The sequence below is a fragment of the Centrocercus urophasianus genome, unplaced genomic scaffold, assembly GCF_019232065.1.
Source record: "Centrocercus urophasianus isolate 14NV4802_14NV808 unplaced genomic scaffold, USGS_Curo_1.0 seq_15, whole genome shotgun sequence".
NCBI classification, from domain to species: domain Eukaryota; kingdom Metazoa; phylum Chordata; class Aves; order Galliformes; family Phasianidae; genus Centrocercus; species Centrocercus urophasianus.
The window spans coordinates 12460942-12478412 of record NW_024884697.1 but is presented as its reverse complement, the minus strand read 5'-3'; the positions used below and the strand labels follow the sequence as shown (position 1 = coordinate 12478412).

General features: G+C 37.5%; 1 protein-coding gene across 3 annotated transcripts in view; it reads left to right on the top strand.

Annotated features, from left to right (window-relative positions):
• ATXN7L1 (ataxin 7 like 1) overlaps positions 1–17471 on the top strand; it is a 110617-nt gene that overhangs the window by 33626 nt on the left and 59520 nt on the right. For 2 of the 3 annotated variants that reach the window (XM_042815411.1, XM_042815412.1), the window contains exon 2: positions 6635–6739. The exons of the other annotated variant lie outside the window; for it this stretch is intronic. In XM_042815411.1, the coding sequence (XP_042671345.1) occupies positions 6635–6739 (105 nt within the window). The remainder of the gene's footprint in view (positions 1–6634; positions 6740–17471) is intronic. 3 annotated transcript variants of the gene reach the window in all.

The following is a 17471-nucleotide window of genomic DNA, read 5'->3' as shown; positions in this document are numbered from 1 at the left end:
ACTGCTACCTGATTTACAATTGAAACAGAAAATTGCAAAATAACATTTATTCTAAGTGTCGTACAGTGTTACAGAAAGAAGATTGTTAGAGAAGAAATCAAATGCCTTTTCAAACACAAAGGAGTAGCTGGGTGCTTTACTGGTTTGTCCTGTGTCAGGAGCTGCACTTTATCTGCATTGTAGAGAGTGAAATAAAGACTCTGGGAGCAGAAGAGCTGTTTTCTGCCTGCTCCAGGAGGTAAGAACTTCCATAGGAACAAGTTTTCAGAAGTGGGGTTTTCAAGGAGAAAGAACTTTTATTAGCTGCTGTCTCATCATCTGCATTATCTTAAGATGTGGAAAGCTGAGATTTCGTGGTGCTGCAGGTGTGCAGCACGTTTTTTAACATGTGAGTTTTATATTGTCCAGTATTCTTGTGATGCATTATTTTTGTGATAGCCCTGGCAAATCTGATCCTGTGCTGCCAACTTATTGTAGGCTGAAATTGTGAATAGCCTGCATAAATTTTATAAAACTCAGAATTCTAGAAGAAAAGCCTCTTTTTGTCCTTCCTTCCCTCCCCCCCCATTTATTTTGTTGTTGTTGTTGTTGCATACTGTGTCATGCAAAATAGTAATGTCAGCAAAGCTTACTTTACAATCTTTTCAACAGGTTGTTGTTCTGAAACAATTTTGAACATTTTCTCTCATTTGTTAGGAGTCTTTGGGAATAGAAGTCGCCACTTTCAACTTCAGTAGAGTCTCAAACTGTCTGGGTAATACTGTGTAGTGCAAAATCCTACACTGTCATTGTGAGTGGTATGTCCTGCATTAATGTAATTAATGGAAAATTCCCAGTGTCCTTTAGGATTGCTGACATCCTCATGATTGCTCTAAGCTGGGATGCAACATACCATCCAAAGGTACTGCTCTGGCTAGAAGGTCTCACCACTGATACTTCTTACTGCACTGACTTGTCAGTTCTATCTGCCAGGGGGGAGGGTGCCCCTTCATTTTTCTCATCTTGATCAGTGTTTTGTTTCAGTTTATTATTGCTGTTGTTGAAAAGGCCAATATTTCTGTTTTCTTCCTATCAGTCAGTTGGGTTTTAAGAGTACAGTTCCCTGTATTAACACCCAAAGCGGCTTGGCCAGAACTTAGGACAGTTGCATTTGGTGCTATGTTAGTTGTGTCCTGAATATTTAATTTTACGTTTTCCTCAATTTCATGTTTACTTCAGCTATGAGTGCCTTTCTTTAATCAGAAAAGAAAGCTTGTTCGTTACTTTGTGGTTCTGACCCTGAAGTTAGCCATGAACTGAGCACAGGCTTGGAATAAATGACATCCAGAGGTCTCTTTCACCTTAGATTATTCCATGATAAATTGCAGCTGTGACTCCAGCACTTCCAGGAGTAGAATGCAATTGACACTGGACAGCTAATTATTGAAGCAATTTGCCTTTTTTTTTTTTTTTTTTTTTTTTTTTTTTTTTTTTTTTATTTAAAGGGGAAGCAAAAGGAAAATTGTATGTGGGGGGAGAATGAAGGCTGATGCAAGGAATGTTATATTTATTGCTAAGATGAGACTACCCTGTCTATGCAAGCATGTGTACCTGCTGTTTCAATGATACCCAAAGGACTACTTTGTATTGTTTCAGTTTTTAGTTTCTTTTCACCATTCAAATTACTAAGCTTAAGTAATCTCAAATGTAAGAGTAATGTAATGCATTGTAAGATTTTTCGTTCCCCTCCATTTCTGAATGCTGCAGAGATTTTTCAGCTCTAGAGCAAGAGGGAAATATTGAGCAAATTTCTAGACACAGACTTTTGAAAGTCTGTATCTCTGCATGGGTTTGGATTTTCTTTTCATTGCTTTTTTTTTAAAAGCTGTTCTTTTGTTAGTTTTAAGCCACTTTGCAGTGTTCCTTCTCTCCTCTTTCCCACCCTTCTGCCACATATGCATCACTAATATTTTTAAAGTAGGCCTTGTGTGATTACTTAGCAAAGCAACTGATATATAAGAGGATGTTTAAAGTGTGTACAATTTGTAGCAAAAGAGCATCATTAAAAGTTTAATTTCCCACACATTATTGTGAGGTCTTGCTGTTCACAATAACCTTAATTCGACGGGAGAAGAATTTTTTAGATTATTTCTAGCTTGTGTTTTACGATATGGCTGGATGTAAATGATTATGAATTATATAATAACAGAGACGGAACTTCATATAACTCATCTGGCTTTGATTGTTGCTAAAAATAATTATTTTGTGTGTTACTGTAGAAGTTAAAAGTTGTATCTGACACCTACATTTTTGTGTTCCTGCTACAGCTTGTAGAAGCAGTGTTTTCTTTCCTTTCTGTGGCCTTTGTGCTTTTTAATGCACGTTTTACCAAGTCTAACAAAACTGTGTCATGTGGCTACAGCTGTCTTTATATTACTAGCATTTGCAATTATAAAAACTACAAGCAGAATGTATTTGTTTCCCAAGCACTACAGCAAAGCACCTACACAGTAATAGTAGGTTTAAGATTTTAATCTGAGAATGCCAGGTTTCCTACAGTCAGCATTCACTGTCTGTGACTCCACGTACCTTGCATATTTTACACATGATATGGATGCTCCACATCCTGTTAGTCAGGTAGCTCACTTGCAAGCAAGACTTTTGTCCATGCTTGGTATTAACAGACATGGCAGGCCAAAAGATTTCATTATGGGGGTCCAACGATTTGATGCAGCAAGGAGAAGGGCACTTAAGAGTGCACTTCCACAAAGTCTGGCAGGGCTATAAAATTAGTTGCCTGTCCTTTCTTGCCATCAAAATCTGCTTTCAGTCTGCTGAAAACATCTTCAGATAAATGAAAGAATACTATAGGGCCCATGAGCAGCTTTTACTTTATGGAAGTGGTGTGCAGCTCTTCTGCCTTGAACTTGTAGTTATCTGTATTAGCAGTTAGCAAACAAGAGGGTCACAGGCTATGATAGAGATCACTGTGCCAATGTGGGTTGAGTGATGCCAGCTTCAGTGTCTCTTTGCCCTTTAGAGGACCCCGGTAATGGTAGAAGATAAATGCTGATCACAGTCCTTCTCTCTTTGGTCCCTCCCTGTTCTTTAAGAGTTTAGTATTACTTGAGAATGAGATGATCTTTAAGTTCCCTTCAAACCAAAGCCATTCTGTGATTACTTGATAGTTGCATACCTTATTTACAAGTTTTCTGTTATCTTCTTCTATATTCTTTCCTTTTTTCTTGAAGAGGTCCTTCCTGAGCCAGCTTTGGAAAGAGCTGTTTTCTTTTCTGAAGCTAACCTTTCCTGAGGAGCTTATTGCCAGTGCTTCCAGCTAACAGCCAGAGAAGTGCAGTGGTTGCCTCTGGAAGATAAGTCTTTGTTTGGAGACACTGTTGTTTTTGCTGCAGATAAAAAGATCTAGATTGTCAAATGGCTGTAATCAGATCTAGGAACAGTAATGTCCAAACAAATGCTTTTGTTCTGGTTGCTTTGGGTAGGACATATCAACAACTAACTGTTCTTATTAAAAACAAGAAAACGTATAAGAATGTGTGTGTGTGTATGTGTACGTATATATATATATATATATATACACACACACTTATATTGCCTGCTTCCTTTTTCAGTTTGTACTGTCCTTGTTTCTTGATTCTAAATTCTCTGCGATACAGATTGCATTTGTAATACTGTCATGCCTAATAAAGTAAATCTCTGATTTGAATTTCTGGCGAGACAATACTAATGCTTGGTACAGCTTTTAATTAAAAAATAATTTTTATGTAATGTGTGTGTGCTTACAAATCATGAGTCTAATCAGGAAGATTGATTTCTGCTGGTGTTAACATCAATGGAACTACTAAGGTTAGTTGAACCAGATTAGACTTGATGAATTTTTGCTCTTATAAATTCCTGCATAATGAGTTTTTAAGGAATCCAATCTGAATGACATTGTTTATAAAAGTTTTTAGGTACCATGATTAAAGAACAGCAATTTATTTGTGTAGTCTGATTCCTGCTTTTGATTTTCAACTTGTAGTTCTTCAGTCCTTCGATTAGTTTAAGTGGCTTTTGACAGGTAACTAATAATCAAGTTGGTAACAGAAGGCTGGTATTTACAGTGGAGGTTTGCACTTCCACCAGACTATTGCTATGAATCCGCAAACTCAAAAAAAACTTCCAAGGTGCTGCCTTTCAGGATGTCACTTACACTGCATCTGTGCAGTACTCTGATGCTGTATCCCTCACAGCTGTTTTGGTACACCCTCTTGCATGTCTGTGTAGTATCTTTGCACCTCAGCTTCTGCCACCTCAGTATCACAAGAACCTGAGTGTTTGCTGTTTGCAGAGAGCTTGCAGGTACTAGAACTTGCCCTTCTGTCTACTTGACCATGTCTGGTGAGGAAAAAGCAGACAATTTAGTGATCCTTTGAACTAACCTGATTTCTTATTCTGTGTCCTTGGATAGATTTCCACTATATTAATACTGTATGTGTCTCTGTAAGTTATTCCCTGCAGTCAGTCTCTATGCTTTAGAGCTAGGTATAATGAAACCTTGTATTCAGAAAGGTGCAAGCTAAGTGCAACTTGAAGAATTTAACATTGAAAAGGTTGCAACTTTTAAGTATTTGCAAAAGGCAAGTTCTGTGTCTTTTCATAGCAAGACTGTCATTGCACTATTCAAGCAAGAGGAAAAAAGAAATATTCTATAAACATAATGAAATGGTTGGGTTTGAGCTGGGAGTCTGTATCAAATTATACCTTGAAGAAATACTGTTTTCATTGGTGTTTTTAAATCTGTTAATTGTTATCTGTATGTTCTGATTAGAAATGAGGTTTTGACTATGTAAGAACTGCCTATGTAAAGTGATCTTTAAGATCACTAACTTATCACATGTAAAGAATTGAATAAAGCAAACAGATCAAAGTAGTTATACTTAATTACTGCACTCCTTCAAATTTACCTCAAATGTGTTATTTGTAGTCACCTGCTTGTGGTGCATTGAAAGCTTCAGGTGGTCCAGGCCTAGTGCTGCAAGGTGACACTGAGTCATTCAGCCAGGTGTCAGCCTGGTAAGAGCAGTAACAGAAACAGGGCTTGATTTTCAGGGGTAAAGGGCAGTATCCGTGAGTTGGTAGTACTGGTGTGTGCCTAAGGAAGCCTGCTTGGAGCTGCCTGTGGGGCTGCCTGGATAGCAAGAGGGGCTGCCCTGCTCCTGGGGAGCTCTCACAGCCTGAAGTTTCTGCTAACATCATAAGCAACTTGCACAGTAGTGCAGGCCAGCCCAGATCACTTAAAACGTATTGCTAAGGACAGAATGTTTGCTTTTGGTAAGAACTAATGAAATAATGCACTTGCTTAGTCACTTTTTGAAAGAAATAGCTATCATTAAATAAAAGTAACACATCAAAAACCTCTTGGAGAAGTAATGGTTATCAATCACTGCTGCTGTTGTGCATGGTTATTGTCACTGAGGATCTTTGTGTTTCTCTTCCGGTTGAAGAAGTGCCTGCCTAAGAGGTGCCAGGCTGTTGCTTCAGTCTGAGTCAGAAGGCATTTTTGCAGATTCTGTAATGGATTTGGGATGCTGCTGAATAACACTGGAATGCCATTTTGTGATGTCTTTACTTAAAGATGTGACGTATTTGACTAAATGACAGCAAGTAAAGGTGTTACTGGCCTGTGTGGCTCAAATGAGACACAGTTCCTAATGCAGTAATGCCTTTCTTGGCAGCGTTGGCTCTGATGGTGCAGTCGTGGGACCAAATATAGCTGAAGTTACTTCCCTTAAAACTGAAATTTAGTGGCTGAGCACATGTGCTTGTTCTCAAGTTATAGCAATGCAGAGCGAAGTGTGTTAACTCACTGCTGTTAGAGCTCTGAGGCCTTTAGTAGTAATTTAAGCCCATTTTCTCTTTGCTTGTAATGGCTTAAGAATGTGTGTGTTGCCTTCTGTGTTTCAGCTGAGAAGGACAAGTGCCCATCATTGTGTGACTGTCCCATCATCAGATTCCATGCAATTCCTTGTGCTGTCACTGGGAAATACCTCATTAACCATCGTTGTCTCTTCCCAGTTTTTTCAAACAGGAGAGCATTGAAAAGGAGGGAGATTTTCAGAGAACAAGGAATTTCATGTCATTACATCTGGTTCAGAACAAGGATGGCATTCCTGACTGTGTGAAGCTCTTGTAGCATCCCTGTCCTTGGCTGCTATAACAAGCTTTTAAGCAGGGGACTTTCTGCAGCAATCTGTAATTGAGCTTGGAATATTGTAACACGGAGCATATAATTCATGCACTGTGTTTTCTGAAAGAATCTTTTTGAAGAGATCTGAAAAGGCGTACTCTTCTGCTGTTTCTACAGCTGACCAGCACAGAAACGTTTAGTGCTCTTCTTGGCAGTGAGCACTGCTGCCTGCCTTCTGACTCAGACTCAGGGAATGTGACCACAGCTGTAGTATAGGACCTTGAAACCCTGAAGAGGGAAAAAAATCTCTTCAACACAGTAATAAACTGTTACGGAGCAGTGTATAAATTTGCTTTCTATAAGTTAATATAACAATAGGGCCCTACGGTATTTAATTTTTTTTTTCTTAACATTTACTTAAAGCATAATTTCTAATTCTTGTATATATTTTTAACTTTCCCACAGATATGCACTTATTTGGCCATTATCCAGCTCATGATGATTTCTATCTTGTAGTGTGCAATATCTGCAATCAGGTAGTCAAGCCACAGGTTTTCCAGTCGCACTGCGGTAAGTGAATGTTTTCTTTCCTGAATTACAGTGCCAAATCAGCCTATGGTTCTCTTAAGAATTGTTACATATGGTCATGACAGAGGCATTGCAGATACTTTTCCAATTATCTTGTGTTGTTTCCACAGAAAATATGAAAAATGCCTTCAGATAAGCACGTTTCATGTAAAGAACAAAATTAACTCAGTTATCCTAGAAGCTGGGCTTTTTGAGTTGAACTTGTTATACTAAATTAAGCTATTTTAACCATCCCTGTTGGTTAGATGCTAGCTAACCTAAAACTATTATGATGTAATGTTGGATTATCTTTTATTGAAGCAGCATGGTGATACTGGTTGATGTTAGCTAGAACTTGGATGTTGTGATGAGTTGTTTTCTGATGGGATTTTACATATAGGTGCTTATGGGGTTTATTTTATTTCTCATAGGGCTTAACATTTAACATAATTGGCATGTTGCGTCACATTTGTTAAGATTTGCTTGAAAACTGTTCACTTGAGAAACTGCAGAAATGTGGAGATACTTATTTCTCAATTAATATGATAAGGTGATAATTTTTATTTGTAAGTAAAATAGCTTTGGTTAGAAATTTTTGTTATTGATTAACAAACTGCTGTCAAATATTCTCTAAAAGCTTCATCCCAAGGTCTGCTTTATTTATTATTTATATGGTGGTTCCTTCATTATTTGTCCAGTAGTTTGTTTCTGGTTTGTTGTTTTGAAGAATTGCAAAGCATGACTGGAATGGCTCACTTTGCATGAGATTTTTAAAATTTTTCTTCTTAAAATTCAGTTTAACCAAGTAAATTTGAAGGTGATTGCAAAATAATGAATGGTAGCTAGTGGTGGTATCAGTGACATGCATTAAGAACAAACAAACAAACAAACACTAAGATTTTCCTTGCCTGTGTGCGACAGATAGACCTCATAAATCCTGTCCCCTTCAGTCTTCTCAATAACAAGGCAACACAGTAAGTGAAAAATGTGAAAAATGTATTTGCTTTGAAGGAGAGATTACCAAAATATTACCTTGGGCTCTTATGGATGGACTCCTAGCAGCCAAGCAGGAGTAATTGCATGCATGTTGAAAATAAAAATGGAATTAATGCATTAAACAGAGGTATGTCATAAACCAAAAAATAAGTGCTGATGAATTCCTGACTAATTTCTATCAAAAATGCATTGATGTAGCCTTCTGTAGCTGTACTGGACGTGACCTTCTGGCTTGGGAAGCAGTATGAAGTTGGGACTGTTTTCACACAGGAGCCATGCAGAACTCTTACAAGAAGTGTAAAGTGATGTGCTGAATTAGAGTTTAGAATTTTTTATCTGTCAAAATTTGCTACAGGATGACATAGTTAAAACAACCATTCTCTGAATACTTGTTATATGTAAGAGCAGAGGTGGTGGAATTTTTTAGTAATACGTCCTTTAAACAATATTGAGGATACTGAAAGGAATTGTGGTAAGGATAGCAGAAAGCTAAGTAGCTGGGCAAAATATTTCTTATAGATGAGAGTGAAGTAATCCATGTTGGAAGGAACTTTCTGAACTTACTGGAATTGACCATAACTTTTGTGTTAGTGTGTTGTCTGTGAACTGCTAAGATAACTGTGTCTGTTCCTTTTTCCTTTTCTCCATTATATTTATGCAGTTCTTTCACTTCATTCTCACAATCCTGTTACACTGAACAATTGAACAAATTCACTGAACAAATTCTGGATTGCTTGATTTAAGACCCCAAGGTTAATAAAGACTTTTAAATCAAGAGTCTGCATTAAAAGAGGTTGAGAATATTGAAAATAATTGACCAAAGGCTTTACCCCTTGAAGATTATATTGAATGTACTTAACTACTTAATGTAGTCAGACTTATTTCAGGAAATGTATACAAGAATATGTTCAAAGAGCCTGTACAAGAGCTCTAAATGTATGTCTATGTTTTGTCTTGAAGATGAAACAAAAAAAGTGATATACTAACTATACAGAGAAGAAGTTTTAGAAGAAAGAAATGTTCTTGGAGGACTTAGTAATTCTTGTATAACAACAGTGATATTTTTTTAAGTATGTTAATCTGCAAATACTGCATGTTGTGTAACTGACATGCATTGGCTAACATACAACCATTTTGATAAGAAATGGCTAAGATATAAAGAATGCATCTTGTTAATCAGATTTTAATTAATTTGGTTGTGCAGCAGTATAACTGTAAATTCAGTGATACTGAAGATCTGTCAGTAGACTTTGAGGTTATTTAAGACTGTGCTATTCACTGTAAAACACATTATTTCACATCTTGAAATGCAGCTTTAATGTTGAAACAAAGGCAATGAAAGGAGAAAGCATTAGAAGCCACCACTGTTCTTTTGGCTCATGAAGGCTGCATCATGGGGAGTCTTTATTGCTACTGACAGGAACTGGTAGAGATTTATCCCAGAATCTCCTGCAATGTGTGGTTTGTTAGTAATATTCCTGGTAAGAAACAATGCATATTCTCTCAGTAAGGATTTAGATCCATGCCATACATGTGCTTTTTGTCTCTGAGTTCCCTGCATTGCAGCGTAAAGGTCCTGGCTTTGGAGCTTGATTTGCAATGCTTAGTTTAGTGAACATTTGGGCTCCTCTTGTGCCCATGATGGTGTGTGACTTTCTCCAGAGCATTAGAAGACCCAGTGCTGCATTTGTCTCTAATGTCAGACATGTGGCAGCCATCCTCAATGGTGCTGGGAAGTTGCGAAGATTGAAGTAGCAGATGTTGTTGTTTAACTTTTAAGGGTTTGCTTCCTGGACTAGCAGAAGAAGAGAGAAATCTGGTTGTGGTTCAGGCTTCTTCAGTGGGGGCCGATATGTCAAACAACCTTGGAGTGACAGAAGTCAGAAAAATAAAGTAAGAGATCTGGCTAATTGGAGGACTGAATTGCTGAACTTGGGAGCCTGTAATGAACATAGCATAAAGTGTAGTGTTGTGAAATATCAGATCTGTCCAAACCTCTAAGAGAAATGCTGAATTATTAAGAGCAATTTCAGGTCCTTACACCTGTCAAATAAACGTTTGCATCCATTTGTAAGGATTAAACCATTCATATACATATGACACAGAGTAGCTTCTTAGAGTGGAACAATATCTTTTTTTTTAATATGTGAACATGTATTTATTTCTTCATTAAGGGCACTGAAATGAGACATCAGCCTAGTTAGATGGCTTGTAGCATATCTAAGTGTATTGGTATGTGGAGAATTTTAGTTTTGAGACTGTTTGTTCTCAAATGCTGACCTCAATGAAAATGTAGAACATTTTTGGGACACTAAAAGTGTAGTGCTTTACTATCCCTGAAGTGCATAATGTTCCTAGCATTTGCTTTTTGTTTGTTTTGTCCAATATATCTGTTTTCTAGAAGATTTTTAGAGCAGCAGCCTGTGCTGAGATGTCTGACGTACAACTTCTCTTATCTGTGGTACTCTGTCTGTTGCTTGTTAAGACAGGCCTGTACCGTTTCCCAGGAGATGTTTCTCTTATTTTAGCCCCAGTCAGAGCAAAGCTTCATATTCTTATCCTGCATTATCCTTTATCGGAATAAAAAGCATCACATACGCATCTGGTTATTTTTTTCAGAAATGTTCCTTACTCTCGTAGACTTGTTAACTTTGGTCTTTTCCTGTTGAAAAGAAAATCTCTTACAAAAGGTAGCTCTGCAATAGCAGAGAGCTTGTCAAAACGTCTTAGCTTCTTCTTTTAAAGTGCGGAAATAAGATAATGAGAAGAAAGTGTTAAAAGTAAAGGGGGAGAGGAGGCGTTGAATTACCAAGCTAAATAACGACGCTTGGTTAAACAATAACTGCACTATAACCATGAAAGAAAGTTTCCAAACATACTCTGGAACAGTTTCAAGAAATATGGAGGGTATCTTAATGAATGGAATGGTTAAGATCCCCATTTGATGTAGTAGCATGTAGAGGAGAACAATTTTGCTTCATCAAGGAAAAGTGGCTACAGAGATCTCTGTTCATTTCTTTAGTGGAGGTTCATTGCTGTCTGTCCTTCCTGTTTCTAAGTTTGTTCAAATACAGTCTTCCGATTAAGAAGTAGAAATTCTTATTCCTTAAAAAAGAAAAAATTATCCTTGATGTGTCTTACTTGTGTTAAAAATCCCTGGGTTGACATACTCATGTCCTTATGAAAGTAGGAAAACTGTTATTTCCTTTTGATCTTTCAGTTTGGTCGTATAAGCATCACTGCAAAAAAACAAGCTGGAAAGTAATGAAGTGCAGAAGAATATAAATAATTTTCCTAGGAGAAGTTATATATTTTGAATTACTCAGACTAGGTATTCTACATTATAATATTTGTTTGTTAAAATTTAATGAACCACAAATAAAGAACAGAAGGCTGAGTATGTATTGCATACTGCATATTGCAGTATGAATAGTAATGCTTGGCTTTTCTAACACAAATAAGAACACTAGCAGCAAGTATTTTTGCATGTTTTTAAGAGTTTTGTTAGGGGTATCACTGTCACATTCGCTGGATTATTCTCAGTTTTGATATGATTTTCAGTTACTCCTTGTCTTTTTTTTTTTTTTAAGTACACATTTGTTGTTTTTTTTTTAATGGTAGTATTTTATCCATTGCACTTGATCTTTTATCAGAGGAAGCGTTCCTGTGCCCTTTAATGACAATGATATTTTGAATGATTTTCATTCTGTTGCTGTGATTTTTTTCACAAAACTTGTTCTGCAGTATCTGTTTATCAAATGAATTTCTGGCTCTCCTGTGGTTAGGTTTCACTACAGAAGAGAACTAAAATAATGAAAATTACTCTTGTTCCCCCCTGCTTTTTGTTAAATGTAGCACCAGTTGTTTAATGTTAGCAGCTGGACTGGCAAGAATCCAAGTATTCTTTTTTCTTTTTAGGAGGTAGAGAAGGAACTGAGTATTTTGTACGTACTGTATTTGTACATTTGACTTGTGCCATTGGCTAGGATACACTGATTTTTTTTTCTGCAACTTTCATTGCTGTTATTTGAAATTGGAAACTCCTTGTAGCTGAAAGCATACAAAAATTCTCCCTAGCTTTATAGTCCATCAGAAATCTTGTTCTCCAGACCAAATTGCAGTCAATGGCATAACTGTTTCCTGTCTGTGGTGGAAATTTTAGCCATAGTTCCTGCAGCGGTGCGTGCCAATGATGCAGGGCCAGTTCTTTGTCCTTGAGAGTTCTGTGGGTCCAATGTGGCAGTGATCTCTGTGAAACTGAGGCCACAAGCCATCTTCTGTACCATTCCCGAAGAACTTAAATAGTAGTGCAGTGTTGTACGGACAATCCAGGTAGGGTGAATTTAGTTTTAGTTTAGTTTGAATTCAGTTTTGTAAAGGCAGAACTGAAAGAACTATTTTGAATTCATCTTCTTCCCTAGGTATTCTTATTGTGCTTTATTTTTAGACTGTCAGAGCAATTCTTGGGATTCTGAATGCCGATTCTGTCTCGGAGAGAGGAGCTCTGTATCCTTAGTGCTGATAGGCTCTGTCCAGATTCAGAAAAGTGTTTAGATATGTAAAAGGTAAATTGAAATTTCAAGACTTAAGCATTTTTATTCATTAGTTCATTTGAATTCTTAGCTGCTTGTATGCATGAGATTGTCGGTCACCTTAATATTGGCTACTGTACTCATTTGGAACAGCTTGGGGTTTGGTTTCTTTTGGATATGCCCTAGAGAGAGCTTGATGAAAGATACACTGGCAAGGCTATGTTCATTCAAGAAAAACAAAACAAAATCCTACCTTCTCTGTGCTAACTTGGCCAGGAAGCAAGGTACGTGGATTTAGTAGACTTACCTCCTAGCTGCTATTCTCCCATCTTCCACCTCCTAGGAGAGGAGAATGCTGTAACCACCAGACACACTATAAACCACAATAAAGCAATGCTTTTTGCATTGGGGGTGTATCAGGCAACATGAATCTGAACGTAAAGATTAACATCCAGATCTGAGGGATGGTCTGTGGCAGAGACTGAAAAATGTGCAGCCAATGCTCAGAGCAGCAGCAACGTGGTGTGTCTTCACCTTGTAGGTCACTGAGGTCAGCTTAAAGCTGGAAGGAGTTTGTTTGCTTCTCTCTGTCTAGCAAGTGAATTTAAGTCGGAGCTGTGTTCAGACTTGCTGACCTGCTTGCTTAGAAACAAGCAGTGCAGTATTTTATAGGGTTGTTTTTTTTTTTTTGGTTTCTTTTCTACTATCATCCCACTGCTTATACTGCTTTCTTGTTTTTTATTAGTTAATGTTCACAGAGCTTAAAACAAAGTCAGATATATAAATATAGAGAGAGATAGAAGGTCAATGAGTCGTGTAAGTGGAAAGCTCACAACTGCCGATAGAAAACTACTTTTCAAAAATTCACCCTTGCAACATACATGGGTAGGGTTTGGGCCCTTCACCCACATAAGTAGCAACAGGACAGGAGGGAATGACCTCAAGTTGCATTAGGGGAGGTTGAGGTTGGCCATTAGGAAACATTTCTTTGAGTGGTCAGGGGCTGGAGCAGGCTGCCCAGGGAGGTGGTGGAGTGACTGTCCCTGGAGGTGTTCAAGAAACATTTAAATGTTGTACTAAGAGACATGGGTTAATGGGAAAATATTGGTGGTAGATGGAGAGTTGGAGTAGATGATCTTGGAGGTTTTTTCCAACCTTGGTTTGATTCTGCAGGCCAATAACTGAAAATTTCTGCATTTGAAAGGTACTTCTAATGCAAAAGCAGGAACATTTGGGCAGTGTCGAACTCTCAAGGGATTGTACATGGAGAGTGTACATGAAAGAAGATGACATTCAACAGTGAACAGAATGCTATGCATGTGTGCAGTTGCTGTTGAGCATAGTGACCTTCCCCCCTATCCCTCACCTATTTCTGGATCTACATGTGAAATTAAAAAATCTGAAACTAAAACACTGATGTGTTTTCCATAATTTACTCAATGAAGTTTTGGTTTTACAGTCGCTTGATTGCGCTGAAATTTTACAATCTTAAATAATTCCACAGAGGAAGTAGGTTGACAGAGTAGTAATGGCACTGGGCTTCTAAATGCACTGAAAGTTTATTGTTCATGTTTACACCTAAGATAATTTATAATGATAGAAATTCTCTTTTTCATAACGTAATCATTGATAATACTTCATTAGTGAACCATTATGTATTTTTTTTTAAACTGCAGGTAAATTGTGTTAAATGAAAAAGTACATGCTTAAACTGGATGGTGTTGTCATGGCATTGATGGAGATGCATATTGCTTGTAATTTCTTTCAGTTGTGATTTTAATAGGGATGTAGTTTTAAATAGTAACCAATAAGGATTTCTTTTAAGGAGCGTCCATTTATAGAATTCAGCTGTTGAAGGTTGACTGTAGCATTAGGCTTAAGTTTAATCTCCTACATACTATAATTCACAGGGCTGAGTTTAGTGCCTTGTTCTCCCAGCTGCTGCACCTGTGGAGGGGTGGGGGTGTGATAGTGAGGGAGATGGGAAAGGTACGGTGAAAATGTGCAGTCATAGACTGTAAAAACCTGCCAGAATTAAAAGCAGAGCTATCTGGGCTGAAGTTTCCCATAGTGTGTTTTTCCTGGGCTGAACAAAGTGAATGTCTTCCATCTTAGAGAAGGAATGTGTTGGTGGTGTTTGTTTCTCTGAAAGCAAAAAAATCAACTAGACTCCACAGTCCCATTCCTAGGTAAAGTTCAAATTAAGAGCCATTTGAATTCACTGTTCGGAAGTGTTCTGGTGAGCTAAACATAAGCAAGAATAAGTCTATTTTATATCGCATTATGTTGCGCTGTTCAGAAGGTACATTTGATGTGCAATCTGGGTTTGCCAAAGGCCCAGACGGAAAGTTGTTGCTTCTTCAGCGTATTCCAAAGTCTGGAAAGCAAGGCTCCTCTCTGTTGCTCTCTGTTGATCCAGCCCATGATCTGACAAGGAAGATGTGGTGGGTTTATTTGGGTGGAGTTGTTTTCTGAAAGTTGACGCATTCAGATGTGTTTTTGTGTTACAGAAGGTAATTAGCACCTGGATTAGTCACAGCCCAGTGGTGTTCCATTTCAGTTCTGTAGAAGTCTTGTCTGCATATAAGCCTGCCCAATGACAGTGACTTCTAGCAATTCTCTGACCATTTTCGGTCTAGTTAGTTTTCCAGCTGTTACATGCAAGTTCTCATGTGCTAACATCAGCAATTTCTTGCAAAGCAGGCTCTGGGCCTGGCAGGAGGTCAGGGCATCCCAGTCACAGTGCAGGCCCTCATGGCTGCCCAGGTTGGGTTGCCTCAGTTTGTACCATTGTAACCAGCTCGTTACACTGTAAAACTGTGCTACCTGACTGGTGCCCACATCTATTCAAAACATTCTGTTTGCATGCATAAAACACTGTACTTAAAATTCTCATCATTTCAGCTATAACTGAAGCTCTTCTGAGTGTTTTCCATTTCCCAGTCCTGCAGTGATGCATATAATTATCTTAACAGTTTAATGTTATTCTACTTAACTTGTGGTATTAATGTAATAATTGTCATATTAAAATCTAAAAATATTGAATTAGACATTCTAAAATGTATTTTATCATTACTGATAGGTTAAAGGTGCTGTAGGATTCAATTTCTAAAATAAAAATATTGTATTTATCTGGATAAAGTAATTAATCAGATTTTACAGGACATAATAAGAACTAATAGATGAAGGGCAACTTATTCACCTCACAAGATGCGTATTTTGATTACAATTTATTGTCAAATGCCTGATTTAGCTTCCTGCTCCAAAATCTACCAATTGTTAAGACGCAGAAATAAAATCTAGGAAATCTGCCTCACTATTTATTTATGTTTTTTAGACTACTGATGTTGCTAATGGGAAATATTTTCTTTGACTAGCATTATGGGAAATAATAGATTGTTTTTCTCCTATTTTTTTTTTTTGACAGACTTCCAGTTTCTCAGAAAATAATCTTTTATCATGCTTAGTGTCTGCTCTGTATCTAGTGAAGTATAACTAATACCATACTTACATAAAATACCAACCATTGCATGTGAAAAGTATGTTTAAGGCTAGTGTTAGTCTATCATTATTTTGTACTACTGCTTCTATTTTATTCCCAGGGAATAAATAATGTGTTGTGCAGAGTTATTCTTTTCATGAGTTCATTGTCAATGTTGTGGATTACTAATTATGCAACTAGAAAATTTTATTTTAATATTGTTTTAGAGGCTTGAGATTACTGAAAACTGCTTAATTTTTTTAATTCAGTTTTTTGGAGAAGGATTAGCTGGGAAGAGTCTCATTTTTCCTTTTACCTGAAAATACTGAAGCAGGAATAGATCTGTGCAAGCTGAAATGTGGGCCAGTAACCGGCCAGTAATACTGAAAAGGTCTGTGTAGGTTATACTTGTTCAGACTGATTTAGTTTGTGCTTGGTGATTAGACTGTATGAAAGATGCAGTCTGGTATATCCTTGCGTGTTCTTTACGCTTTGTCACCCTGGCAGTACCACGGTGTGTGCTCAGATGAGTATGAAGACTCATGCTCTGACTTTGGGTCACTAAAAGCTGTAAGATAATTGTGAAAATGGTGCTTTTGAAGTTGATTAGGACAACAAAGAATTAGTTTGCTGTTTAAACCTTTTTGTTGCTGTGTAATGCCAGATGCATTCAGTAGGAAAGCTGAAATGAGCAGTAAAGCTTTTCAGCATTTTTGCATGGGCAGGAAAGGTGTGATGAGACACTTAAATCTGCAGAGAGCAGCACAGTGCGGGACTGTGTGTTTTCAGTTCTAGGGTTTTTTTGTTCTCCATTAACTAAAAACTGGTGTGAAGCCATTACAGCCTCGATGCAGGAATTAGCTGTAATACAAGAGAAGATTGTACTCAAATGAAAATAATTCTGCGTGAGTTCAAAACCTGCAGTTCTACAGCAGTGTAGATCGCTTGGGTCTAAATCACTGCATAACACGACAGCCTTTTGTAGGCTAGCCTGGCATGCAGCATACCTTTCCATTAGGTGAAAATGCAGCGGAAGTTCTGTAGCAAAAAAAAAATTTAACTTTGAAAAGAGAGGTCTGATGTCTGTCATTGGACTGCTGAACAATTTTGTTGACCCATTGCTTTATGAACTTAATGGAAATTTATGAACTTAATGAACTTTTGAACTTAATGGAAATTTAAAATTAAGACCAAGATATAGTCTTGCAGAGAGGATTCTCAAAATGTAGCTGTAGACTGTGTGAAGAAATACCTCTCCTTTTGTTTTGAACTTGCTGCCCAGCTGCGAACAGTCACTTCCTGTCCACCTTCATTATACATGTGTATCATAACATTGCTCTGTCATCGCTTTTCTAGTTTGACAAGTCCACATCTGTTTAATTGTCACTCTAGTAGAGACTGTCTGTGTCCTTGCCCCATGTATTTGTATCTGACTCAGCCTTCCTAAACCATTTTTGAAAGGAGGGAAGCAGTGGTATCTCATGCCATATTTTTAAACTAACATTTGACCACTACAGAACACTGAGATGATAATTACAAATCAGTATCTCATTACTCTGTAATAATGATTAAGAGGCCATAATTTTGTATATAAAATTAAGAATTTTTTCTTCTATGTCTTCCATCTTTTCTGCCATGACACTTCACATTTCTCTGCATTGGATTTCTTTTACTATTTTATTACACCGTTCAGCAGCATTAGGTCTTTGTGCAATCTGCTGATTTT